Here is a 24,560-nt window from a genome sequence, read left to right as displayed (position 1 = left end):
ACAAACACGGCACAAAATAGGACATAATTTTTAATCGTTAGCTTTGACCCCAAACTTAACTCCAGACCATTTCCTCAGATACAGCAGTTTTTTAATCTCAGCTCAGCTGCCCTGATTCCTTGATCCCCAAATACTTCTCTTCACCCTTTTCCCTTTTTGGGAGTTTCTTTGGGCCACACCTGGCTGTGCTCAGGGATTATTCCCGGCTCTTCACTCAGGGACCACTTTATAGGGTGCCAGGGATCAAACCCAGGTCGACCACATGGAAGATAAGGGTTCTACCTCCCACCCTTATTCACCTGTTTTGCATATAGAATCCTTGATCGACAGTTTTAGACTGGACATATTCTAGAATTTATGTCTTAGGACTTTGTCCATCTGTTTTCTGTGAGCTCATTTGAGGTGACATTTCATCTCGTCATAATTTCTGTGGGTCTATATCTCAGAGTTCCATAGGAACTTAAGTTTTTCTCCCTTATCTTTCCACTTCAAACACTGACCTCTTGCTTTTGCCCTAACAGCAAAGTCTCAAAGTGGTATCTCACCTCTGCATAGGTCAAATTTTATGGATTCTCAGATGATGAAGTGATCATAAAATGACACCTTTGAAGTGTGAAAGGTTCTCCTTTACTAGATCTAAAAGGAGGTGGTATTATTATTAAAAACTCAATCATGAAAACTTTGTAACTGTATCTCACGGTGATTCAATTAAAAAAATTCAAAAAGATATGGTTATATATGCACAATGGGATATTATGCACCTTCAGGGAACAATGAAATTCTGTAATAATGAATAGGTGGACTCCTTCATTCTACAGAATGGATACACCTATAGTGATGTTAAATGAACTGTCCCTAAAACTCTTGCTTATTCCCTAGATCCAACAGCAAGTCTTTTTTTTTTTTTGCTTTGAGATGTTTGTTTTTCTTTCTTTCTTTTTTAAATTTTTTAATGAAACACTGTGAGATAGAATTACAGACTTACTTTCGTGATTGCATTTCAGTCTTACAATGGTCGAATACCTGTCCCTCCACCAGTGCCAATTCTCCATCCACCACCAATGTTCCCAGAATACCTCCCACCAACCCCCTCCAACCCCCCATCTTCCCCCTGCCTCTGTGGCAGATACATTCTCTCTCTCTCTCTCTCTCTCTCTCTCTCTCTCTCTCTCTCTCTCTCTCTCTCTCTCTCCTTTTGGGTGTTATGGTTTGCAATTAAGGTGATACACGGCCATCATGTTTGGTCTATGGTATAATTTCAGCACACATCTCCCATCCTGAGCAAGGCCTCCAACCATCTTTGACTTGGTGGTTCCTTCTCTATATCAGCTGCCTTTTCACCCAGTATGTGAGGCCGCTTCCAAGTTGTGGAGGAATCCTCTTGGCCCTTATCCCTACTATCCTTGGGTGTTAGTCTCCCATTATGTTACTTTATATTCCACAAATGAGTCCAGATGCTAGTTTGATAAAATGCCCCCTTTCTAAGATCTAGACAGAGCAGTTTCTCGGTCTTTTGTTTTCACTCTGTAATTCTTAGCTATGTCTCCAGAGCTCACTACTCCACTGGCTTTCTTCCTGCTCCTAATGAAAATCTAGCAGTTGGTAAAGGTGTTTAGTACTTTTCACTTTATCTCTCCATACAATAATCTCTTCGCCATATGACATTAAATTGGTGGAACAAGGCCTAAAGAGGAGAACCCTGAGGCACACTAAGTGGCAGATAGTCTCTTCTAATTGATAAATTTGAATTAAATTTTATTGAAGGGCTTTTGGGGGGGAGGCATACCCTATAATGCTCAGAAATTACTCCTTGCTCTCCATTCAGGAGTAGGGTTACTCCTAGTGGTGTTCAAGGGACTATATGGGATGCCAGCTGTGCAAGGCAAGCACCCTACTATGTTCTCTCCAGCCCCCTGACATAGATATCTTTATATACATGGGCATGCAGCCTGTATGCTGACTCTTAGATAATTTTATGTGAGCATAAATCTTAAACTCTTATGTATAAAATCTTTGAGATTTGGGTTTTCAGAGAAAGTATGGCATCAGGTATGTTTGATTACACTGAGCGTAGTGCTGCCTGATCTCTTTGCCTTTCACTGTGTCCAATGCAGAAGAGGGCAGCATTGAAGATTTAAAGAGATCCCAAGTAGGGGGAGATCAGAATATCATTAGCCAGTGATTGCTGATTGTGAATGTCACTTGTGTGGCATGAATGTTTCCAGTAGATAATAATAATAATAGTTAATGTCAGTTGAGAATATGCCATGTATTAGGCAGTTTGTTTGACACTAAGCAGTTTTCCTCCTCTCATCTTCATGATAACTCTGGAAGCAGAGAGTTAGCATTTGCCTTATTTTAAACTTAGAGGTCCCCTACTCAAATGACAAAGCTCTAATTTGAATTAAATCCATTTGGTTTCTCAGCCCACAGTATAACTCTAGTTTTATTAAACATTTCATACTCCCAAAGAGGGAAGCCTTTTATTCATGCATACATTTCACAATTCTTATCATACACCATTTTTGATGCATAATTAAGAAGTGACACATAAATACAGTGCTGGAAGTTTATAGGCTAAAGAACTATGATCACCTCATGTAGACCACTTAAAAGCAGGGGCAACCTCTTAAACACAGTGGAGCTAATTTTTCTGCCTCAATAATGGACATAAACACACATGAGTAATCAAGATATATGTTCTATATATATTCTGGTTATATGAGAAACAACTCCGCTCTTAGAGTGAGCAGACTATGTATGTATTGCTACTCTCTCCAGTTCTTGTTTTTGTTTTTGTTTTTCTCAGTAGTTCTGAGCAGTAATCTTTCTTCTGCCATCCCCACAGTAGCTCTTGGTTATATATAGTATAGGTTACTTTTGTAACCACTGTAATGATGAAATTAGGTGGGAATTACCTTTGGGCAATTATCCACCCTAAGCACCAGAAATGGTGTTAACACTTTGAATTGTGTTATTCCAGATTCTCCCAAACTTTTGGTGACATCTTGTATTTACCATTTCAACCACTGTAACCTGTATAAAACCTCAAGGGGCGGCCAGGAAGAGGCCCAATGGCTCTCCCCCTCCCCTCGCGGCCCACATTGGTGGGGGGGGGCAGTCACTCACCCAGCCAGGGGCGGCCCAGGCCATGGGCCAGATGGTGGATGAAAGGAGGGCCAAGCTGGTTGGTTGATCAGTTGCCGTTTATTCCATTCTCCCCAGGCGCCTGCCCCAGTCTCTCTGAGCCTCCCATTCTAGTCTCCACTGCTCCTCATTCCTGTCTCCTGTCTCTCCCGCTCATCTCTTCGAGCTCTATCTCTCAGCCTGGGCTCACTCTCTCCACGAGCCTGCTCCTGTATTCTTCTACATTCTTCTCCCTCTGTTCCCCTTGCTAGTCTCTCCACACTCCATCATGCTGCCCTGCTCTTTCTCATCCTCTTCCCAGCTCTCTTGCCTCTCCAACTCCCTGGCACACTGGGCTGCACTGCAAAATTAACATAAGAAAGCCCTTCCTGAGGGCCCACCGGGTTCTAAGGAAACACCAACCTTAGAGGTATTCCAAAGCCCTTCCTGACTGCCTCAGGCAAAATACCTCTTAAGGTGTTTTTCCTCCTTTCCTCAGTCCAATAACTATCAACATCTTAATACTAGTTATTTTTGTGTGGACACTGTAAGAAATACTTTGAGGCTTGTAGGGTAGCTCTCCTGGGAACATCTTGCCACAGACTCAGATTACAGAGGTCAGGCCAGATTAATCTTTCCTAACCCTAGCAGGGTCCGAATCTAGTTACTACTTTTTAGATCATGACAGCATTTGTCCATGACCAAGCTCTTAACTTATAGTTGAGCATTATGGCTCTTTGGCCAGGCCCATCTCAATGCCAGGGTAGCACATATCTTACCACTTGCCGTGGTTCCATCCTGGTTCCTCATCGAAACCCTGTTCTGGGGATCACTAGGAAGTAAAGGCAGCTGCGGCTTAGGTGAGAGAACAGTTGCCCAGGAGGGAATATCACTGAGAGTCACATTACAAAAGCATAGTATATACTGTCTTCTTGTGTCCATACAAAAAGGACATTGCACTGAATAAACTATGTGAAGGACTTAGGGAGAAGAGAAAAACAATATTTACAAGTCAACAGAGCACAAAGAAAGATGTTACAAATAAACACAGAGGAATGAGAGTACTGTGATAGGAGCAACCCAATAAACCTAAACTACCTGAGGCTATGCAGGGAGGACAAAAACAGTGTTATCCTACAGTAAGCCAACTATTAATTCTTATAGAATCAATTCTTATATAATTCTTATATAAGCAAATCAGATAGGGATCAGCACTTTGCACTTCTCAACCACACTGCATAAGTGAAAAGTCCCCTAAGAAAGGCAACAGTTATCAGCTTAAGAAGCACACTTATCATTTAGTACTGCCAAAATAGGCCATTGAAGTAAAAGGTGCTGTCCAAAAAGCAGTGTGCTGCTTCTTCATACTATGTCACATTTCCAACCACATGTCTTTACAGAGTAAACTCTGAGAGTTTACTGGCCAAAGTACCCTTAAGCTGGAACGTTCTAGAAACCCAGTGGCAAGATCTTTCTCTCCAACTTGCTCTTTCCTACACTTGGTAATAAGTCCTCTTTCTATTTCCAGTTGTCATAACATCACCCTTCATTCCAGCAAACTCTTGTAATGTGTTATTTCTAAGTTTACATATTATTCACATTTAAGAATGGCAGTTTCCTTATGCCATGGAGGAAAACACTCTAATCTTACTGCAATGTTTCTGAATTCCACAGTATCATCATTCTCTCCCTCTTCTGTCTTAGAACCTTGTGGAAGAAAATACTACCACCTAGCATATATAATCAACAGTCCACTACCACCTAGGATATACAATCAGAAGACATGGGCTGTGTTTTCTTAATGTAACTTTCATTTCTAACACACTGCATTACTTATTGTCGATCTTGATGCACTATACTCCAATATTTCCCATTTCCCCATACCCATCACATGTACATATGCACACACAAATAGAAACTCAATGAGAGCAGAAATTTTTGCCTGTAATCACTGCTATAATCCCTGTGCTTAAAACAGGGCCTGTTATTCTGTAGAAGCTAGATCAGTATTGTTTATAGTCATCATAAGGAAACAAAGAAGTGTAGAATCTTGAGGAATGAGTTTTATTTTTGGTTTTGCTATAGGAGTAGGGAACTTTCTTAATTTAACATTAAGTAACCATCTTAATGTGTGATATTTATGGTTTATATGAAGTGTCTAATATTGATGATATGTGTATGGGTGGGGGGAATCATGCACATATGCATATGTTGCCAGGGACTGGTCCCAGAATCACGCACATGGAAGATGTGTGGTTTACCACTGAGCTACATCCTCAACCTAAATGTGGCTATTTTTTGGAACCACTGTCTTGGCAGAAACACTGTATGGGAACTTCTTGATCCAGAAGCCAATAGAATCCTACATAGTAACCGGGAGAAGATTGTTACCCACAGGAGAAGAGTTTCAGCAGCTCGTTGAAAGTCTATTCAGTGTATTCTTCTTACTTTTGGGGGTCAGAAGGGACACTTTTCTTTGAACTTTTCTCTATATCCTCTTGACCCAGGATTTGAGCATATATTCTGTTCACTTTGACTCTTCAAAACATATCACGCTAATCAAACACTACTTATATATTCTGACCCGAGTAATAGTACCATAGATAAGACAATTGCCTTGCATATGGCTGATGTGGGTTCAATACCTGGCACCAAATATACCAAATATAGTCCTTCAGCGCTGCCATAAATGATGCTTAAGCACAGAGCCAGAACTAAGTCCCTTTTTTTTTTCTTTTTGGGTCACACCCGGTGATGCACAGGGGTTACTTCTGGTCCATGTACACAGGAATTACTCCTGGAAGTGCTCAGGGAACCATATGGAATGCTGGGAATCTAACCCGGGTCGGCCGTGTGCAAGGAAAATGTCCTACCTGCTGTGCTATTGCTCCAGCCCCCAGGACTAAGTCTTTGATGGGTATGGCCCATCTCCCATCCCCAAATAAAATAATAGGATATGTGACTGTAAAAGAGAAGAGTTTGTTGTCAGAGAAGGCCTCTAAATGGTACAAGGAATTCTTCTTGGAGCCTTGGTCCATTTAGAATAAGTGTAGATGGAGTACATTACTGCCCTGAGGAACATTGACTTTGAGCTGCCCTCTTTGCACTAAACTCAATAAACCAACACTGTTCTCATACTTATGTTTTTTTTTAATAATTGGAGACAAATACTTGTTTTTACTGATGATATCTTTACTGAAATATCCTGGTTCTGTAAAAGGGAGTAGCCCTGGCTTGTTTAGGTTAAAGAACGTATAATTTGTTTAAATGATGTTGGGTTACTTGGGAGATTGTATGGTGTAGCCATCTAAGTCTCAGGGAGAGTTGGATCAAAGACATGTCCTTCCAAACCAAGTTTGTGAACCACCCCTGGACACTGTTTCAGTGACTCAGCCCCAACTGGAGTTTCTGCCAAAACCAGAATTCCTGGAGAAGAGAATCCGATTGGCCTCACTTGGTTTCTGTTGCTGACTTCTTATGTAGAGACAGGGTCAAATTGAATGAATAAAGCTACTGGGCACTTCATCCTATGTAATATTGAGGTTTGGAACTTAGATACTCAGTTCAAATCACTTTGCATCTGGACCAAATGGTTTTCTTGTTTTGAAAGGCAATTGATAAGCACTTAACATAGTGAAAATTCATTCTCTTCATGACTGTACCTCTCTCCTCTGACTTTTCTACCTGACCTGGAACTCAGTTAGCATCAGTCTCCTGTTATCTTGCCCAGTATCCCTTATAGATGCCAGATGATATTTCCTAGTCTAAACTGCATAATGAAGGGGTTTGTAATGATGTATCCATAACATGATTGAACTATCTAGAAATAATTTGATACTTAGTCAATAAGGAAATGTCAAAGCAAGCTATCCATAACAGAGTTCCTGATTGTCTTTTCAAAGGCACTTGATTTTCTGCCAAACTCCAGACAGATTCCCATCGCCAGGGATAAATCACAGGGGGTCTTTCTTAGCAAATATTGATGTGCCTGAGAATTGGCATTAAATTATTGACTTAACAACTCATAATAAACTGCTTCTGATTGCTGTTATAAAGGACTATTTACAGTTTAAGTTTACTATTGAATTGTGGTTGCTGGGTTAAACTTGTTTCAGGAAGGGGAATGCTTTAATAATACAGATGGGTTATAGAAACTAGGGAAAGAATCCATATTAGGGCATCAAATTTTTGTGTACTTTAGCTAACTTGCAACATTGCTTTCTGTAAAACTGCTTGGTTGCTTTGCACCTGGGGGAGAGGGGACTTGGAAAGTGAACAGGGCATAACTTCTTTCTAAACCAAGTGTGACAGGATTCAGGTGTATTTACTGTTCCTGAAATGTATTGTCTCAGTAAAGCACCCTGCAGATTTGGGTAAAGGACAACTCAGGATGCGGGTGGTTGGGGGAAATTGCCCTTTCCTGGAGTGTATTGTCTCACTAAAGCACCCTGCAGACTTGGGTAACTCAAAATGTGGATGGTCAAGGGAGATTACCTAAGGCTTAATGATTCCGGCTATAACCTTGCTTGTGCTGACAATGATGTACGTAAATGCTGATCTTTGAATTTATAGGCTAAGGAGTGAGGTACTTTTAAATGGATTGGTTAAGAAAGTATATGTTGTTACAAATCTATTGGCTATGAAATGTGTGGGCCTTGCTGTAACGGCCAGTGAAGGCCTATATAAGATCCCCTTTGAAGAAGCTCGGGGCTCCCAGCCACTGCCCATTTTGGGGTATGCTGCGGAGCCCCAGCATGCTGGTCTAAATAAACCCCGTTTTTACTCCTGCAGGAATTGTGTCTATCTGGTCTCTCCGTGCCTCCCAGGGCTAGGGAACTCCCGATCCCAACACTAGGAAGCAACAATGGCTGAGTTTTTTAGTTATCTAATCCCCAGCGAGGAACAGTGTCATTTTCAGGGGTGTTTTGTTTTGTGCAGGGAGGGATTAACTTTGTACCTCTAGTGATACTAAAATATCTGTAAAAAAAACTCAAAAAAATCTCATACTCTTTAGACCTGACCCATGGCGGACACTAAACTTTATTTTTAGGTCTCTTGGGCAGAAGTGATCTAAACCAGTGACTTTGGTCAGCAGCCCACTATGACTTCTCACATCAGTGACTGCTTGTTAGCTTAACCAAAGCCTTTTTGCTGATGGTCACCTAATGCCCAGTGAAGGACTTTTTCCCTGGATTTCAGAGTCTAGACCCCAAGAACCTGCCTCTCCTAAGCCATTGTTCAGAGATTTTCTGTCCAATCCCTTGCAGACTTAATTTCTTTTATTTTCCTGTTTCTAGACAAGTTCTCTTGTATCTCCCGCATTCTAACCTCCACTCCTCTCAGGGGGCTCTTCCCCTTATTCCTTCCATCCGAAAAATGCTTTCACTCTCTGGCCTCCAGATGTTCCTCTCTATATCATTCTCTTCTCTAACCATCAGCTACCTTCTTTTGAGAGAGGTTTCTTGTCAAATTACTCACATTATGGTCTTATCTTCCTTGAAATGGACACCAACCCCAGGGAAAAGTGAACTTTTCCCTACTGGGGGAGTTGTCAGTGTCATGAAGTTGCACCCCTTCTCCAAAACAGAAATCCAATGCTGGATTTTAGTGTCTCTGGGGGTACTGGATTCCCTGCTCCCATTTTTAGTAAACACTATTTTGCAGAATGTAACTAGGCTCTTGTCATTTAGAATGTCATGTCATCCTCCTCATGTCTTTGGAAATGTGTGTGTCATCCCTCATTAACCCTGAGGAGGCTGGAATGCGGAGGTCTTGTGCACCTTTCATGCAAACTTGCAAACAGCCTGGCTGGAATTTGCAAACTCTCCTTACTCCTATACCATGTCAAAAAGCAGAAACTGTTTGTCACAAACGATTTTAGTCATTTCGATATAATATCCAGATCAAATTAAGATCTGTTCAAGTTTTTTTTTCTTTTGGAAACCAGACTTAGGCAGAATCTGCACTAATTCACTAATAATTCATTAATATTTGAGGCAAATCATGCGTGTCCTGTGGCCCAACCACAATATCTTCTATCCTGAACCCGTGCACCCAGTCGTAGGCCCAATAGTATATTGCTTCTTGTCAAAGACTATGGTCATTTACCCAGCAGCTATCTTGCTGTTAACTTGCTGCCCTCATAGGGTTCTTTAAAGGACAGTGTGGGATGGTCAACCTTTAAACTCCTGTTTTCTTGCAAATCAGAGGAAAGAGTCAGTTTACTAACCTCATAAAATAATATGAATTTGAGTATATGTGAAGTGTTATGAACACATACACCTTCTGATATAATAGAAACTTAATTTTCACTTTCTGTGATACTGCTATTGTTATTTTCTTTATCATCATCGGCACTATTTGTGAGCTCTTTCTGGTTTTCCTCAGATACTCTCATTTCCATTTTTTTTAATTTTTATTAGTGAAACATCATGAGGTACAGTTGTAGATTTACAGGTTTTTGTGCTTGGGTCTCAATTATACAATGATCAAACACCCATCCCTCCACCAGTGCCCATTTTCCACCACTGTCATTTCCCTTTTGAGGTGCTTTAACCTCCTTTCCATAATCCTGTCCTCAACATTGTCCTCGTGCCAAATGTCCATTCCTCAAGGGTCTTTCACATTTTGGTTTCCCATAGCTCTTCTCATAGTGTCTTCTGTGGTTTTCCATAGCTCTTTCCATAGTTCTTCTCTTGGCTGTACTCTCCTTGTACCTCATTTTATTTAGGTATTAGACAGCATTTTACCCAGCACAGCAAGCCTTCCTGTGCCTAATAACTTAAACAAAAGCTGCCAGATATTCCATTCTAAACTTGTTCAACCTCTCCTAGATGCCTCTCATCACCACTGAAATTGGACTGTCTGTCTCTAAATGCCACCTCAGTGTTCCTCTGTTTTTGCTTCTTTCTTTCTGTTTTGGAATGAATGACATTTTATTTCTATTGTTAAACTGAGAGACCATCTCTCCCACAGAATGTCTATAGATCACCTGCAGTACACAAGGCACCCTTCTCCAGCAGTGGGTAATTCAAGGTAGTTATTGTCATCGTAGCTGCCATTCATGGACTGCCTACTGTGCTCTAGAAATTTTATGTGCTATTTCATATTAAATCTGCACATGCCTATAAAATAAATACTTTTAATTCTATATTGTAGGTAAAAAAAAGGTAAAGGTAAAGGCCCTCCCGTTGATCGTCGATTTGCTCGAGCGGGCCCAGTAACGTCTCCATTGGAGACTTTGTTGTTACTGTGTCTGGCATATCAAATACTCTCGGTAGCTTGCCGGGCTCTCCGAGAGGGGTGGAGGAATCGAACTCGGGTCGGCCATGTTGGCTGCGTGCAAGGCAGACGCCCTACCCGCTGTGCTATCGCTCCAGCCCGGGATATTGTAGGTAACCAGAACCAGAACTAAACTCAGAGTTTCCATCATGTCCTACCTAAAAAATAGCAAATTTGAAGTCATTTCTCCCTGGGGCTGGAGCGATAGCACAGCGGGTAGGGCGTTCGCCTTACAAGCGGCCAACATGGCCGACCCGAGTTCGATTCCTCCGCCCCTCTCGGAGAGCCCGGCAAGCTACCGAGAGTATTCTATATGCCAGACACAGTAACAACAAAGTCTCCAATGGAGACGTTACTGGGCCCGCTCGAGCAAATCGACGATCAACGGGAGGGCCTTTACCTTACCTTTTACCTTCTCCCTGGGTCCTAAATCCATTGCCCCTTCAACCACATCAGACTTCATAATTTGGGGATATTCTGTTAATAAATAATTTATAGTTTTAAATATTTTTAATAATAATAATAATAACATAGGGTCTAGAGTAATAATATAGCAGGTATGGTGTTTAACTTGGTCAATACAGTTGACCCAGATTTGATTCCCAGCACCCATCTAGTCCCCAAGCCCTGCCAGGAGTGATCCCTGAGTATAGATCCAGGAGTAAGCTGTGAACACTATTCAATGTGACCCAAAAGCCAAAATAATAAATAATAATAATAATAAAAATGTAAATGCTTCTCTGACTATAAAGGAGATAAGATCTTTGTAGGTTGGATTATTCTTAAGTAGCTTCAGTAGAGGCTTAGGTTAGGCAACAAGATCTGTGAGAAAGGGATGAGGGCAAAGTAGAGGAACTGAAAGGGAGCCTTCAGACACTCCTTCAATGGAATTGCCCTGAATAGAAAGGTAAAGGTCAGAAAAATGGGATGATGCTAGGTATTAACAAAACCAGCTCAACAAATCAGAGACAATTTGTTCTGTTGTTTTAATAAAAGTTCTCTTGGAATACATTAAAATATGGAACATGGGTAATATAAATTCAACAGGCAAGAGGAAAGGCAGTAACTGGTTTTATATGGATTTATATCTACATCTTTACAGCTTCTCTATCCCCAGTATATTTGAATTTCAGACAGATTTGGCCTACAAATATTTCCATAAGAATCTCTGAATCAAAAAGAAAAAGATATCCATGGGTACTTAAGAAAAAATCTCTGAATCATTTAAAAATAAACTATCATTTAAAAAAGAAACCTTCCCTCATATACAGAAGGTTTGAGATTTCTTTTTATTTCTTTTATTTGTTGTGAGGGCCTCACTCAACTTGGGTCCAGTGGTGCTCAGTGGCCATTAGAGTCACACCTGGCAGTTCTCAAAGAGTTGTTTAAAGCCAGGGATGGAATTAAGGTCTTTCTTCTGACTTTAATTAGAATTAACCATCTCCCTATAGCCAGTGCTGAGAAACCTAAGCCAGCCTGCATGTTGGTTTGCTTTAGCCTCGCTGAACTTTGAGGCCAGAAAGAAGAAGCGTGCTCTTATCCACAGCCCTGTGGCTGATCAGCAAAGCAAACACAGCTCCAGAGTGGTCAGGTTCAGGCCAAGGGGTGATCTCAAGGGTTACTGCAATACTTTAGGCATTGAATTAAAAAAAGTATTTCATTTATGTTCATCTTCTCTGTACATGGTCTACTCTTTTCTTAGCTTATTTGCTCGGTAACGGTATTAAAGGGAAACATTTACATAAACTTTTGAGGACAAATATTTTAGTTTTGTCTTTTATTCTACTCATTCTGGACCTCACACCTCGATTCAGGAGTCTGCTCTAAAAAATGTTTCATCAGTGAGAACCAACTAGTTAATACTTAAGCTAATATCACCTGTTAATGGGCATAATGGGGCAGGAGGGTAGTGTGGTGGGACTCTAGAGTCTTTTATAAAGTGTGTGGGTTCTTAGAGCTTAAGTACCTGCTTAAGAGTTGTGTTTGGACCCAGTATGAGAAGACAGAAAGAAAATAAATTTTTCAGTTCAAAACAACCAACAGTTACAGGCAGTCATCAGGTCCTTTCTTTAATAAACAAAACCAGATAAAAAAAATAATCACCAGATAAAATTGCCCTTCATATCTCCCTCCTTTCCATCTGACCCCATTATTCTCCCACCGTGCATATCTTCCCCCATTCCCCTACCTTGAAACAGGACAGTGGACTATCTCCCTATCACCAGTGCCGGGAACTCAGCCTGAATAACAGAAATATACTTACTCTCTCAAGACCAGCCAGACTCCATATTCTTCCCCAGTAAGTACTAGGGCTAGAGTATAGTAACTACTAGGGCTAGAGCACAGCAGGTAGGGCGTTTGCCTTGCACTCAGCCGACCCGGCTGAGCCAGGTTCGATTCCGCCGCCCCTCTCGGGGAGCCTGGCAAGCTACCCTTGATGTATTTGATATGCCAAACACAGTAACAACAAGTCTCACAATGGAGATGTTATTGGGTCTGCTCGAGCAAATTGATGAACGAGAGGACAGTACCACAGTGCAAGTACTAGGAGCTGCTGCCTATACTCAACAGGGACACAAGTGTCAGTAGCTTGACTTTCATAATTTGTAGGTTTCAGCATTTCACTGGGAAAAAAAATTGGACCATTAGTACAGATGAACAATCTTCAGAAGTTCCTGGGACTATGTTTCATATCCTTTCCCAGTTTCAAAAGGAGTTTGTTTTCTTACATCTTTTTTTAATTGCTATGAGCTGTACTTGTAAATATTGTAAGTGGTTGAGTAATACTCATCTGGTAAACTGACCAAAGGAAAAGGACATTTTTTTCCACTCTTGTAACTTTGGCACCCATGCCTACCCCTGATAGGGGCGCTTGGATCTGAGGAGGGAAAATATGCCGTGCCAGGTGCCAGAAGCACCCATGCTCTGAGCTGAGTGAGGGGTGGAGCATATGATACCTCTGTCAAGGCCTCACAAAGTGTTTTGGGGTTGGAACTGCAATCAAAGAGCGCTCATTAGGACTGGAGCAATAGTGCAGCATGTAGGGCATTTGCCTTGCACATGGCCGGCCTGGGTTCGATCCCCAGCACTCCAGATGGTCCCCCCATGACTGCCTGAGTGCAGAGCCAGAAGCAAACCCTGAGGATCACTGGGTGTGACCCAAAAAGCAAAAACAGAGAAAAAAAGAGCACTCATTGTTTAAGAAGTTGGCAGATTCCCAGAAGTTCAACTGTCTTTCCTCATTCTGAAATGTCAGACATTACCCTAGCTGTGGAATGGATGATTAGACCCCCTGAGGTTTAAGCAGTACTCCAAAACAGAAGAAAAGCCTGACCAGTACAATTTGTTGCTTCCCTATTGGTTTCTGTGTCTTTGCTTGAACCTGTTTTGTCCTGCTTCTGAAGTATAGTAGATGCACCCCTAGCTTTGTCTTTAATAAATAACAAAGTCTGGGGTGTGTCATAGTGGAAAAGACCCTAATTCCATCTCTGGCTTTAAATGACTCCTTGAGCACTGTCAGGTGTGATTCTAACAGCCATTGAGCACCACTGGACCCAAGTTGAGTGAGGCCCTCACAACAAATAAAGAAAAAGAAGTCTCAAACCCTCTGTATATGAGGAAAGATGCTTTTTAATTTTTTTAATGATAGTTTATTTTTTAATGATTCAGAGATTCTTATGGAAATATTTGTAGGCCAAATCTGTCTGAAATTCTGGGAAATACTGGGAATAGAGAAGCTATAAGGATGTAAATATAAAACCAAGTTAACAATGTATCTGTCCCAGTTAATGTTTAACAAGGGTTCATCAGATTCCATTAGACTACTAGACTCTTCTGTCTACTTTTGTATTTGGTTACATTTAAAATTAAATTATTAAATTTAGAATTAAAAAATAATTTTAAATTCACTAAAAAGAAGAGGGAACAGGGAAGAAGAAAAAGAGAGGAGGGGGGAGAGGTGTAATTAAAAGAGAAAATTCTTAATCTGCTTTTTCAGTTCGAAGGAATCTGGGTCTCTCTCTTCCTTATAAACCCCACGCTATCAGGAGTCAGGATCCCCTTGAATAGGCCCAACTGATCTGGAGAAATGACATGAAACATGGGGCAGTTGTGATTCTAGCCTTAAATAAGACTTAAATAAGAATTAGCCTTGTGTAAACCTTATGTCCCTCATAAAATGGAGATGAGAATTGTATATTACTAAGAAATAAGCAAGACAATTCACCTATAGCACTTAGTACAGAAACCAGAACTTGTAAATATTCTATGTAGATCATGGTTTAGCTCTTACTGGTTTTGAAAAGATTCTAGGTCCCTTTTCCTGAAACATCCTGTAGGGGTGAGACACTATATTTAGTAAAGCTGCCAGATCTGCAGTCACTTTCCAGGAAAGCCAAACTTCTCTTTAAAAAATGGATTGTGACAATAAGGTGTATAAACACCATTCCTTTGACCAGAAGCCTAGGGTTGGCTTTTGCATATTGCTGTCACTTGTCATCGTTAAAAGTCTGCCTCTGTAAACCGGTTACATGCAGTTTACTAAAACCTGTTGAAAATCTCCTCCCCTAAAGATCTCTGTTTATGCTGAAAGGATTTCAAACTTAAATCTTATGTGTCGTTCTTCTCAAAGTTCATTCCCGTTTCAAAGGAGTGACAGGAACCTAGTTTTCTATTCTGTCATCCTGTACTATCTGTGGTGTCATTAGCTAGAGTGCATTTTCACTTTTCATAGGTATTATGTATATTGTCATACCTTTGCTATGCTCAATTTGTATAATTCACAGTTTCTGTGACAGAATAATTAATAGCTTTGATAGGTATCACTGTATTAAGTGTTGCAGCACACCCATTTTCCCCTCTACTGAAACTATACCATCAAATGTCTCTGAGCCCAGGCTTTTCCCTGCAGTATCTATTGATTTATGCTCACCACTTTTTTAATTTTCTCTTTTCTTGGCCTCCTTGGCACTTTCTCTCAGCTTCATTTTCCCTATTGTTACTGAATCTTGTCTTCCATATAGTCAACACGTTGGTTCACTTACCCAATAAGGAATATGCTGTACTTCATTTGTGAGTCAGACTGTGTGTGCTAGGTACTAGGAATGTGGGCTAAGCAAGAGGGCAAGGCACTGTTGGAGATGCCAAGTGCTACTGATAAAACAGGTAGTAACTGAGGATGCAAAACACCATTTAAGGAGATTTTCAACAGATTTTCTTGCTACAGAGGAACAAAGGGAATTAAGAGTATGGTTAATTGGATGCCAAATGAGGTTACTTAGGAAAGTGACATGACACTGGTGCTGAGTTTTGGAGGACAAATGAGGATGACCAGGTAGGCAGTACACTCTGATGAACAGGACAGCACGCATAAAATACTCAGAGACTGGAGAAACATGACTTATCAGAGGAACTAAAGGCCAAGATGTCTTAATACAGGTGTGCCAAGAGTGACTTCAGGATCAGCAAGAACCAGATTATGGAAGGTTCTAGTCTACCATAAAAAAAAAATTTGGATTTCAAAGGTGTTGGGAGGATCCTCCCAGGATGGGAGAAGCATGCAGAAAGTAGACTATAGACTAAACATGATTGTCACCTATTGCCTCTTTTGCAAACCACAACACCCAATAAGAGAGAGAACAAAAGGGAATGCTCTGCCACAGAAGCAGGGTGGGATGGGTGGTGGGAGGGATACTGGGATCCGTGGTGGTGAGAAATGGGCACTGATGGAGGGATGGGTAGTTGATCATTGTATAATTGAAACCCAAGCACAAAAATGTGTAAGTCTGCAACTGTACCTCATGATGTCTCACTATTTAAAAAATTTTAATATAAAAAATTAAACTTAATTTAATTTTAAAAAATAAATTAAAAAATAATAAAAATAATTTGGATTTCTATTTAAGTCACTTGAGTTTTAAAGCCAGTGATCTCATTTCCTTTCTTGCTCAATTATGGAGAATGGATTAGTGATTAGGTAAAGTGCCTGTAAGTTCACAGCCGTGACCCATGTGGTATATGACGGTCACTGATATCTGGAGGCCTCTACCCTGGGGTTTCAACCTTTATGGATATAAGTTAACACTGGATATGTTTTTTTCTCCTATTTAACCAGTCATTGTTCTTTTGGTGGGGGAGCTAGGGTGGAGGGGGATTGGGACCATTCTTGGGGAGGGGCACACCCAGAGATGCTCGGGGTGGCTTATGACTCTGCACTCAGGAATCATTCTTGCGGTTCTTGGGGGACCTTACGGGATGCCAGGGATTGAATTGGATCACTCCATGCACAAGGCAAATGCCATCCCCGCTGTCCTATCGCTTAGCGCTCCCCCACCATCATTGTTCTTGACTTATTTGTTCTCCTTACTGTTTCATAATCACTCTGATTTGAAAAATTCAAGATCAGATTCATCAGTCTCTCCTTCCTCTTAGCTGACATGCTTCCCTAGTTCTGATCCTACCTGAAGATTCCAAAACGTTGCACTCTCTCCATCCATCAGAAACTCAGTTGTCACCCTTAAAATAAGCCCACCTACATTGCAAATGTAAGACCATATATAAAGTTCATTTTCCAGTACTGCTGCATTTGCAATTCAGAGTCTTGCAAATAATCTCGCCTTAGTTCAGAGTCCTCTGCTGTTTGTGCCTGACAACTTTGTTGTCTTTGGTGACCATAGTCACTTCTACTCACACCTAGGGAAGTATGTGTGTGGGCACTACAACTAAATATGTATGACCCTGTTGTGACTACAACTAAAAAATATGTGTGTAGTAAGATCAGGAAGTACAACCTCCTGATAAGAACATGTGTGCACACCACAGCAATTCCAGGCAAGCACTATAATCAGGATGTGCACCAATATTCCAACTAAGCTGTGTAGCTGCTGGCAAGCACGAAAACTAAACTAGTGTGGCTTTCAGTGAGTGCCACAACCAAATGTTTAAGTACTGCAGCCCCAATAAGTACCAAAACTAAATCTGCAGTCCCCACAGCCAAGTATGTATATAACCATGTTAACGCAACAGAAAACAAAAGGAAGAAAGAAGGGGGAAATAGAGCATCTCTTAGGAGCCGAAAATATTTCCTATATACTACCTCAGCCTTTTATTAGTTTTGTTTGGAAGGCATACCCAGCAGTGCTTGAAGCTACTCCTGGCACTCTCCGTGGGGGGACCACATGGTAACTAGAATCAAACCCTGTGAGCTCCAGCTGGTTGAGCCACTCCCTGGCCCTCCACCTCAGTCTTTCTTCATTTCTATTATTTTGTCTTGATATTTGTTCATCGATTTGCTCCAGCGGGCCCAGTAATGTCTCCATTTTGAGACTTGTCTCCATTTTGAGACTTGCTACTGTGTTTGGCATATTGAATATACTCTCCGTAGCTTGCTGGGCTCTCCAATAGGGGTGGAAGAATCGAACCCAACTCTGCCGGGCTAGCTGCATGCAAGGCAAACGCCCTACCACTGTGCTATCGCCTTGTGCGCAGCCAGCCCGGCCAATTGGGTTCAATTCCTCCGCCCCTCTTGGAGAGCCCAGCCTGGCAAGCTATCCGTGATGTATTAAGTATGCCAAATACAATAACAACAAGTCTCAAAATGGAGACGTTACTGGGCCCACTCAAGCAAATCGATAAACAGTGGGAGGACAGTCTTGATATTAAGCAATGTAAAACTTTAACCCCAGGGCCTGGAGTGATAGCACAGCGGGTAGGGCGTTTGCCTTGCACGTGGCTGACTTGGGTTCAATTTCCAGCATCCCATATGGTCCCCTGAGCACTGCCAGGAGTAATTTCTGAGTGCATGAGCCAGGAGTAACCCCTGAGCATCGCTGGGTGTGACCCAAAAAGAAAAAAAAACTTTCACCCCAGGCAAGAAATAGCAAGATTCCTGTCTTAGTGAAGCTTTTGATCAATCTGCAGATGTTTCTGGAGACAAACTTGAAAAAGGTTCATCTGGTTCTGTCAAGAAGATAGAAATAATACACACATGGCATCTTGAAATGCTAAAAATAATACTATACCACCCTTCCCCAAATGTTAATTTGTAGATAAATTTGTAGGTCAAGGCAGAGAATTATTATTATTTATTTTGAAAATTCTTTAAATTATTAAAAACATTCTTGAAGTCAGGGGTGTGTTTCAGTAGTAGAGCATATGCTTTACTTGTGTGAGGCCCTTTTTGGTCCCTGGCACTGCAATATACATATTAAATATTCTTAACTCATGGATTGCACAAAATTAGATGACAAAATGGGTTTGCTAATCCCTAACATAAAGATTCTCACTATCACTGTCACTGTCATCCCGTTATTCATTGATTTTGCTCGAGCGGGCTCCACTAATGTCTCCATTCATCCCTGTCACGTGCTATTGTAGCCTGATGACATATTGCGGGCTCTCTCAGGGTCAGGGGAATGAGGACCATCATTGTTACTGTTTTTGGCATATCGAGTATGCCACGGGTAGCGTGCCAGGCTCCGCTGTGTGGGCTGGATACACTCAGTAGCTTGCTGGATCTATCCCCTAAGTGCTGGATCTATCCCCAATACCCCATATGGTCTCCAAGAGGGATGGAGGCTTTTGGGGCAGCCTCTAATCACCTTTACAGGTGTTCCCAATCAGGCATATATGTAGGCAGGATACTTTCGGTAGCCTGCCGGGTTCTCTGAGAGCAAAAACTAGACAATAAGAGGTCTAGACATAAAGGCAGGAGGAAAAATCTTATATCCATGAAATCTGTCAGTGTCATTGAGAGTTTTAAAACAAGCTTATAAATAATTATTGGGACAATAAAGATATTAATAAATGTTTTAAATATTAAGAATTTACAAAGTTGGTAGTAATGTTTTCTGGTTCAGCCTCTATGGAAAAAAATATGGAGGTTTTTCAGAAAAATTGAGACTAGAGCTTCCATATGACCAAGAAATTCTAGTTTTTTTGGCATCTACTTCCAAAACACAGAAATATTAATTTGAAAAGATATATATATGATAGCACAACGGGTAGGGCGTTTGCCTTGCATGCAGCCGACACGGCCAACCCGAGTTCAATTCAAACAAGCTACCGAGAGTATCTCGCCCTCACAGCAAAGCCTCGCAAGCTACCCGTGATGTATTCAATATGCCAAACACAGTAACAAGTCTCACAATGTTATTGGGCCCACTCGAGCAAATTGATGAACAATGGGAGGACAGTGACAGTGATAATGTATACATATGTTCATTACAGTGTTTCATACAACAGCAAGGATATGCAAACAACCCAAATGCCTAATAACAGATAAATGGATTTAAAAAAAAAGTTTTAAGGGGCCAGAGAGATAGTACAGCAGGAAAGACTCTTGCCTTGCATGTGGGCAACCATATAAAGTGCTGGATCTATCCCCAATACCCCATATGGTCCCCCAAGCCCCACTACAAGTTATCCATGAGCATAGATCCAGGAGTAAGCTCTGAGAACTGCAAGGTGTGGCCTCTAAAAGTGTGTGTATATATATACACATACATATGTATATATGCAGTGGAATACTATGCAACCGTAAGAAAGGTGAACTCTTGGGTTCTGCTGTAACTTGTATCCTGTTAAGTGAAATAAATCAGAAAGGAAAGATCAAGGTTGATCTCATCTATGGCATATAGAGAAACAAAATAAGGGGACATATTGTATCTAATGATAAAGCCTTGACCTTGACTACCAAACCTGAGATTACAATATTAGTCGGGGGAGCAGGGAGGTTAAGAGGTGGACTAGACCCCATCTTCCTTTTCTTCCAAAAGCCTGGAAATCATGTCTATAAACTGCCTCTGGTACCAAATAAGCCTATTACCGCCCCCCCCCCGGCCATGATCATACAAGCCGTGATCCAGAGACTCATAAATAAATCTCAAAAGAGATTTAAAAAATAATAATAAGGAGAGGTGGACTAGAAGTAACATAAGAGCAGAGGTGGAATGTCTTTGGTATTTGCTAAGATTGAAAATAAAGGAACTATGTACATTAAAAGTAAGGTAAAGGTAAAGGCCCTCCCGTTGATCGTCGATTTGCTCGAGCGGGCCCAGTAACGTCTCCATTGGAGACTTTGTTGTTACTGTGTCTGGCATATTGAATACTCTCGGTAGCTTGCCGGGCTCTCCGAGAGGGGCGGAGGAATTGAACTCGGGTCGGCCATGTTGGCCGCTTGTAAGGCGAACGCCCTACCCGCTGTGCTATCGCTCCAGCTAGTCCGAAAGTAGTGAGTGGTCGCAAGGTCAACCTAAAGTCAACCTGCAGCAAACTATGTACATTAAAATCATAATTAATTGTTGTTGATGCTGGAGTGATAGTACAGCAGTATTTGCCTTGCCTGACCTGGCTTTGATCCCTGGCACCCCACATGATCCCTCCAGATCTGCCAGGAATTCTGAGTGCAGAGCCAGGAGTAAGCCCTGAGCACTGCCAGGTGTGGCCCCAAATTAGAACAAAACAAATATCAGTCATCATTGTATCTATGATACCTAAACTGTGGTGAGTTTGCTAGGTTTAACTCCTAGATGTCCTGTCCTCCCGTTGTTCATCAATTCGCTCGAGCGGACCCAGTAACGTCTCCATTGGAGACTTTGTTGTTACTGTGTTTGGCATATCGAATACATCACGGATAGCTTGCCAGGCTCTCCGAGAGGGGCAGAGGAATCGAACTCCGGTCAGCCATGTTGACTGCGTGCAAGGCAAACGCCCTACCGCTGTGCTATCGCTTAAAAATTCAGAATTTAAAAATTAACAAAATGAAATTTTCTCATCAAATTATAGGGGTAATATTGAAGAAAAATGGAAAATGAGTGAGTCAACTTTGTTTTTGTTTTAGTTTTTTTTTTTCTTTTTGGGTCACACCCAGCGATGCTCAGGGGTTACTCCTGGCTCTACATTCAGGAATTACTCCTGGCAGTGCTTGGGGGACCATATGGGATCCCAGGGACTGAACCCAGGTCAGCTGAATGCAAGGCAAATGCCATATCCACTGTACTATGGCTCCGGCCCAACAATTTTTTTTTCAGGCATTATACTTTACAAATATTGTTAATGGTAGAGTTTCCTGCATAAAACACTTGAGTGCCACCCCTTTCACCGAAGTGTCTTCTTTTCTCCACCATTATCTCAGTGACCCTACATTCTGTTCTCCCCTCAGTCCCTACTCCTACCTTGTGTTCAGCTTACTACTTAAGGGCAGTTTTCAGCTTTTATTGCCTCTGGGTATTATTTTTTTTTTTTACTTTTGGATATTTATTATTCTCTACTATGTTTTTTTTTGTATCTACATATGAGACAGATCATTTCCAGTCTTCCTCACCTTCTGAAATGAGCCAACTTTTAATTCTAGAAGTTAAAGAAAAAAAACTATAAAGAAAATCCAGAGAAAGTCCATATGGTAGATTAATTAAAAAATGCACAAATTAATTAAATAGCAGGTTCTCAGCAAAGTCTGAACTTACTCTTTTAAAAAATGTCTAAAAATGTCTTTTTAGACACACTTGGGACTGAGGAGATAGTTGTGTGGTAGGGAACATGCCTGGTTTGTGCAAGGCCATAAGTTTGATCCCTAGTAACATATACCCTCACCCACCCAACGTCGCTGGGTGTATCCCTAGTGCCCCCAATCACCACACTATGGGACTGAGAAGCTTGCTGCCCAATAGAACATCTCTGGGAGTAGCCCTGATATGAAAAAGAATTAAAGAATTTAAAAGACACGCTTGTAGCAAGGGGGGGGGGGGGGGTGAGAAAGAATACAGTTGTATTGAGAGAAAAAGAAGGCTACAGGTGCTTTACTGTATTTAAATTATAAGACAATAATGTGAACAATCTTATTGTGCAGTTTCCTGGAAAACTATAATTTAACAACACTAACTCAAGAAGAGAATTTCTTCTTCTCCTTCTCCTCCTTTTCCTCCGCCTCTCCCTGCCCCTCCTTGTCCCACCTTCTCTCCTCTTTCTCCACTTCCTCTTTCTCCTCCTCCTCCTCCTCCTCATCTTCCTCAACTGTACTCAGGCCTTACTTCTGGCTGTGCTCATGGATCGTCTCTGTCATTTTGTCTGGGAACCATAAGTGTTGCTGGAGATCAAACCTGGCAAAATAAGCACCTCACCCACTGTAATATCTCTTTGGCCCTTGATAGCAATAATCTTTATTGTCTGTGTGATAATCATTGCCCACATGTGGACTTTGAACACTTGAAAGAATGGTTAGTACAAGATCAAAACAGAACTTTTTTTACTTTAATTTTAATTAACTCAAATTTAAGTAACTACATGTGGCTCATTAGGTGTGTTACTGACTTTCTATAAGAGAAGTAGGAACAGATATCTTTGGATATACTTTCTACAAAGTTCCTCAGCCTGAGGTGGAGTCCTCTGTTACTTTCTAAAGCACTTTCACATGTTTTATCTCATCACTCCTCACTTCTTTCTTGGGGCCTCAGTAGCCCAAGTGTCCATCAGAAGCATGTGATGATAATCATGATAATTTGTTATAGTCACATCGTGTCTTTTAAATGCTGTACTCATGTTGATCTCTGGTACTTAACAATGTTGAATGCTCATTACACACTGGGTAAGTGAATGTGGGAGACCTTGAGTTCTCTGAGTAAAAGGGTGGATTCTCTGCTTCATTATTGTTTGAAAGAAAGACACATGAGCCTGAGGACACAGTGTTGTGTTGGCAAGAAAAGTCGCATGGAGAAAACAGACTGGCTGACAGAACAGATGCTCTTTTTTATGTTTCCCAGCAAAAAAAACTTAAGGGAGGGTGGAGCAATAAGACAGCAGGGAGGGCATTTGCCTTACACGTGGGTGACCCTAGTTTGATCCCATATGGTCCCCGGAGTACCACCAGGAGTAATTTCCGAGTGCAAAGCCAGGAGTAACCCCTGAGCATTGCTACGTGTCACAAAAGCAAAAAAGAAAAAAAAAAGAAATTTATGAACTAAAGCTTTAAAAAATAGATATAATACAGAGGACAGCATGCTTACCTTGGTACTTACCTTGCAGGTAGATGACACAGGTTTGATCCCCAGTACCCCATATGGTCTACCAAGCCCTCCAGGAGTGAGCAATCCCTGAGTACAGAGTCAGGAAAAAGCTCTGAGCACCACCAGTTATGACCACAAAACCAATAATAATAATAATAATAGTAATATAAAATTTTATTTTAGGAAAACTCCCTTTTGGATATATATAATAGTTAGATATATGTTTATAGACTTTAGTGGATAGTGGGGAGAAAATTCTAGAATATCACTTTGTAAACCCTTGAAGCCGTTTGCTTTATGTCTTATCAATGCAAACAGAAAACAGAGTCAAGCTATATACAGAAACTTAAACTAGTTTAGTGAGCACACACCTCCTCACCTGAGTGGGAGAGAAAGGCCATGCGTAGGACCTCAGTCCTGCTATCAGGAAAACCCTGACACTTGGTGAGCATCACTTTTCATGTGGTAATGGAATTCTCTCTATTGTTCATGGAAACTTCCTCTAGTTTCCTAGAAGTCAGAGCTGTGCAGCAGCAGCAGCAGCAGCATCCCAGAACAACTGACACCCCCCCCCACACACACACACACGCACAGTTGAAGTGTACAAACTGGTCTTAGCAGGAGTAGTCACATAATATAATTGCAGCTGCTAGCCTCCCTTAAAGATATTAAAATGTGTGGTGGTCTTCTGGTATGAATTATTTTTGAAAAAGTCTTTCTGCTTTGTTTTTCAGGGATGATAATGGTGATTTTATTGTTGCTCGTGGCTATTGTGGTTGTTGCAGTGTGGCCTACCAGCTAGTAGCAACCAAGGGACCACCAACTGTGATACCTGCCATGACGGAGGAAAGTGCCGCTCCTTTTTGGTACAAGAAATAAATGCCCCCAATCTCTAAACTCTTGCTGTGTGTTGCTTCTATAAAGAAAAATAGTGTGATGACTCTGAAGAGCTGCTGGAAAACTCAGGCTCATTGTTTCTACTTGATCATTTTGATGCTGGCCCAAAATCCATCAAGTAAGTAGTGGCTGCCACATGGACACCATGGATTTCAGCCATCTCATAGTCTGCTGGGTTGTCCTGGGACATTGAATCCATAGGTGTTTATACACTTAGAACACTTAGTCTGCTAGGGAACTCATGTGCCCAGGTTTTAA

At 41.3% G+C, this 24,560-nt stretch overlaps 1 protein-coding gene across 1 annotated transcript in view; it reads left to right on the top strand.

The window, feature by feature from the left end:
- The window catches only part of STX8 (syntaxin 8), a 343,238-nt gene extending 318,936 nt beyond the window's left edge, over window positions 1-24,302 (top strand). The window contains exon 8 of the mRNA XM_056114921.1: window positions 24,140-24,302. Coding sequence (XP_055970896.1) covers window positions 24,140-24,207 — 68 coding nt within the window. The 3' untranslated portion in view covers window positions 24,208-24,302. The remainder of the gene's footprint in view (window positions 1-24,139) is intronic.
- The last annotated feature ends 258 nt before the right edge of the window (window positions 24,303-24,560 follow it).

Source organism: Sorex fumeus, unplaced genomic scaffold (assembly GCF_029834395.1).
Source record: "Sorex fumeus unplaced genomic scaffold, SorFum_2.1 ptg000028l, whole genome shotgun sequence".
In the NCBI taxonomy this organism is placed as follows: Eukaryota; Metazoa; Chordata; class Mammalia; order Eulipotyphla; family Soricidae; genus Sorex; species Sorex fumeus.
This window is presented reverse-complemented; position numbering and strand designations above follow the sequence as displayed.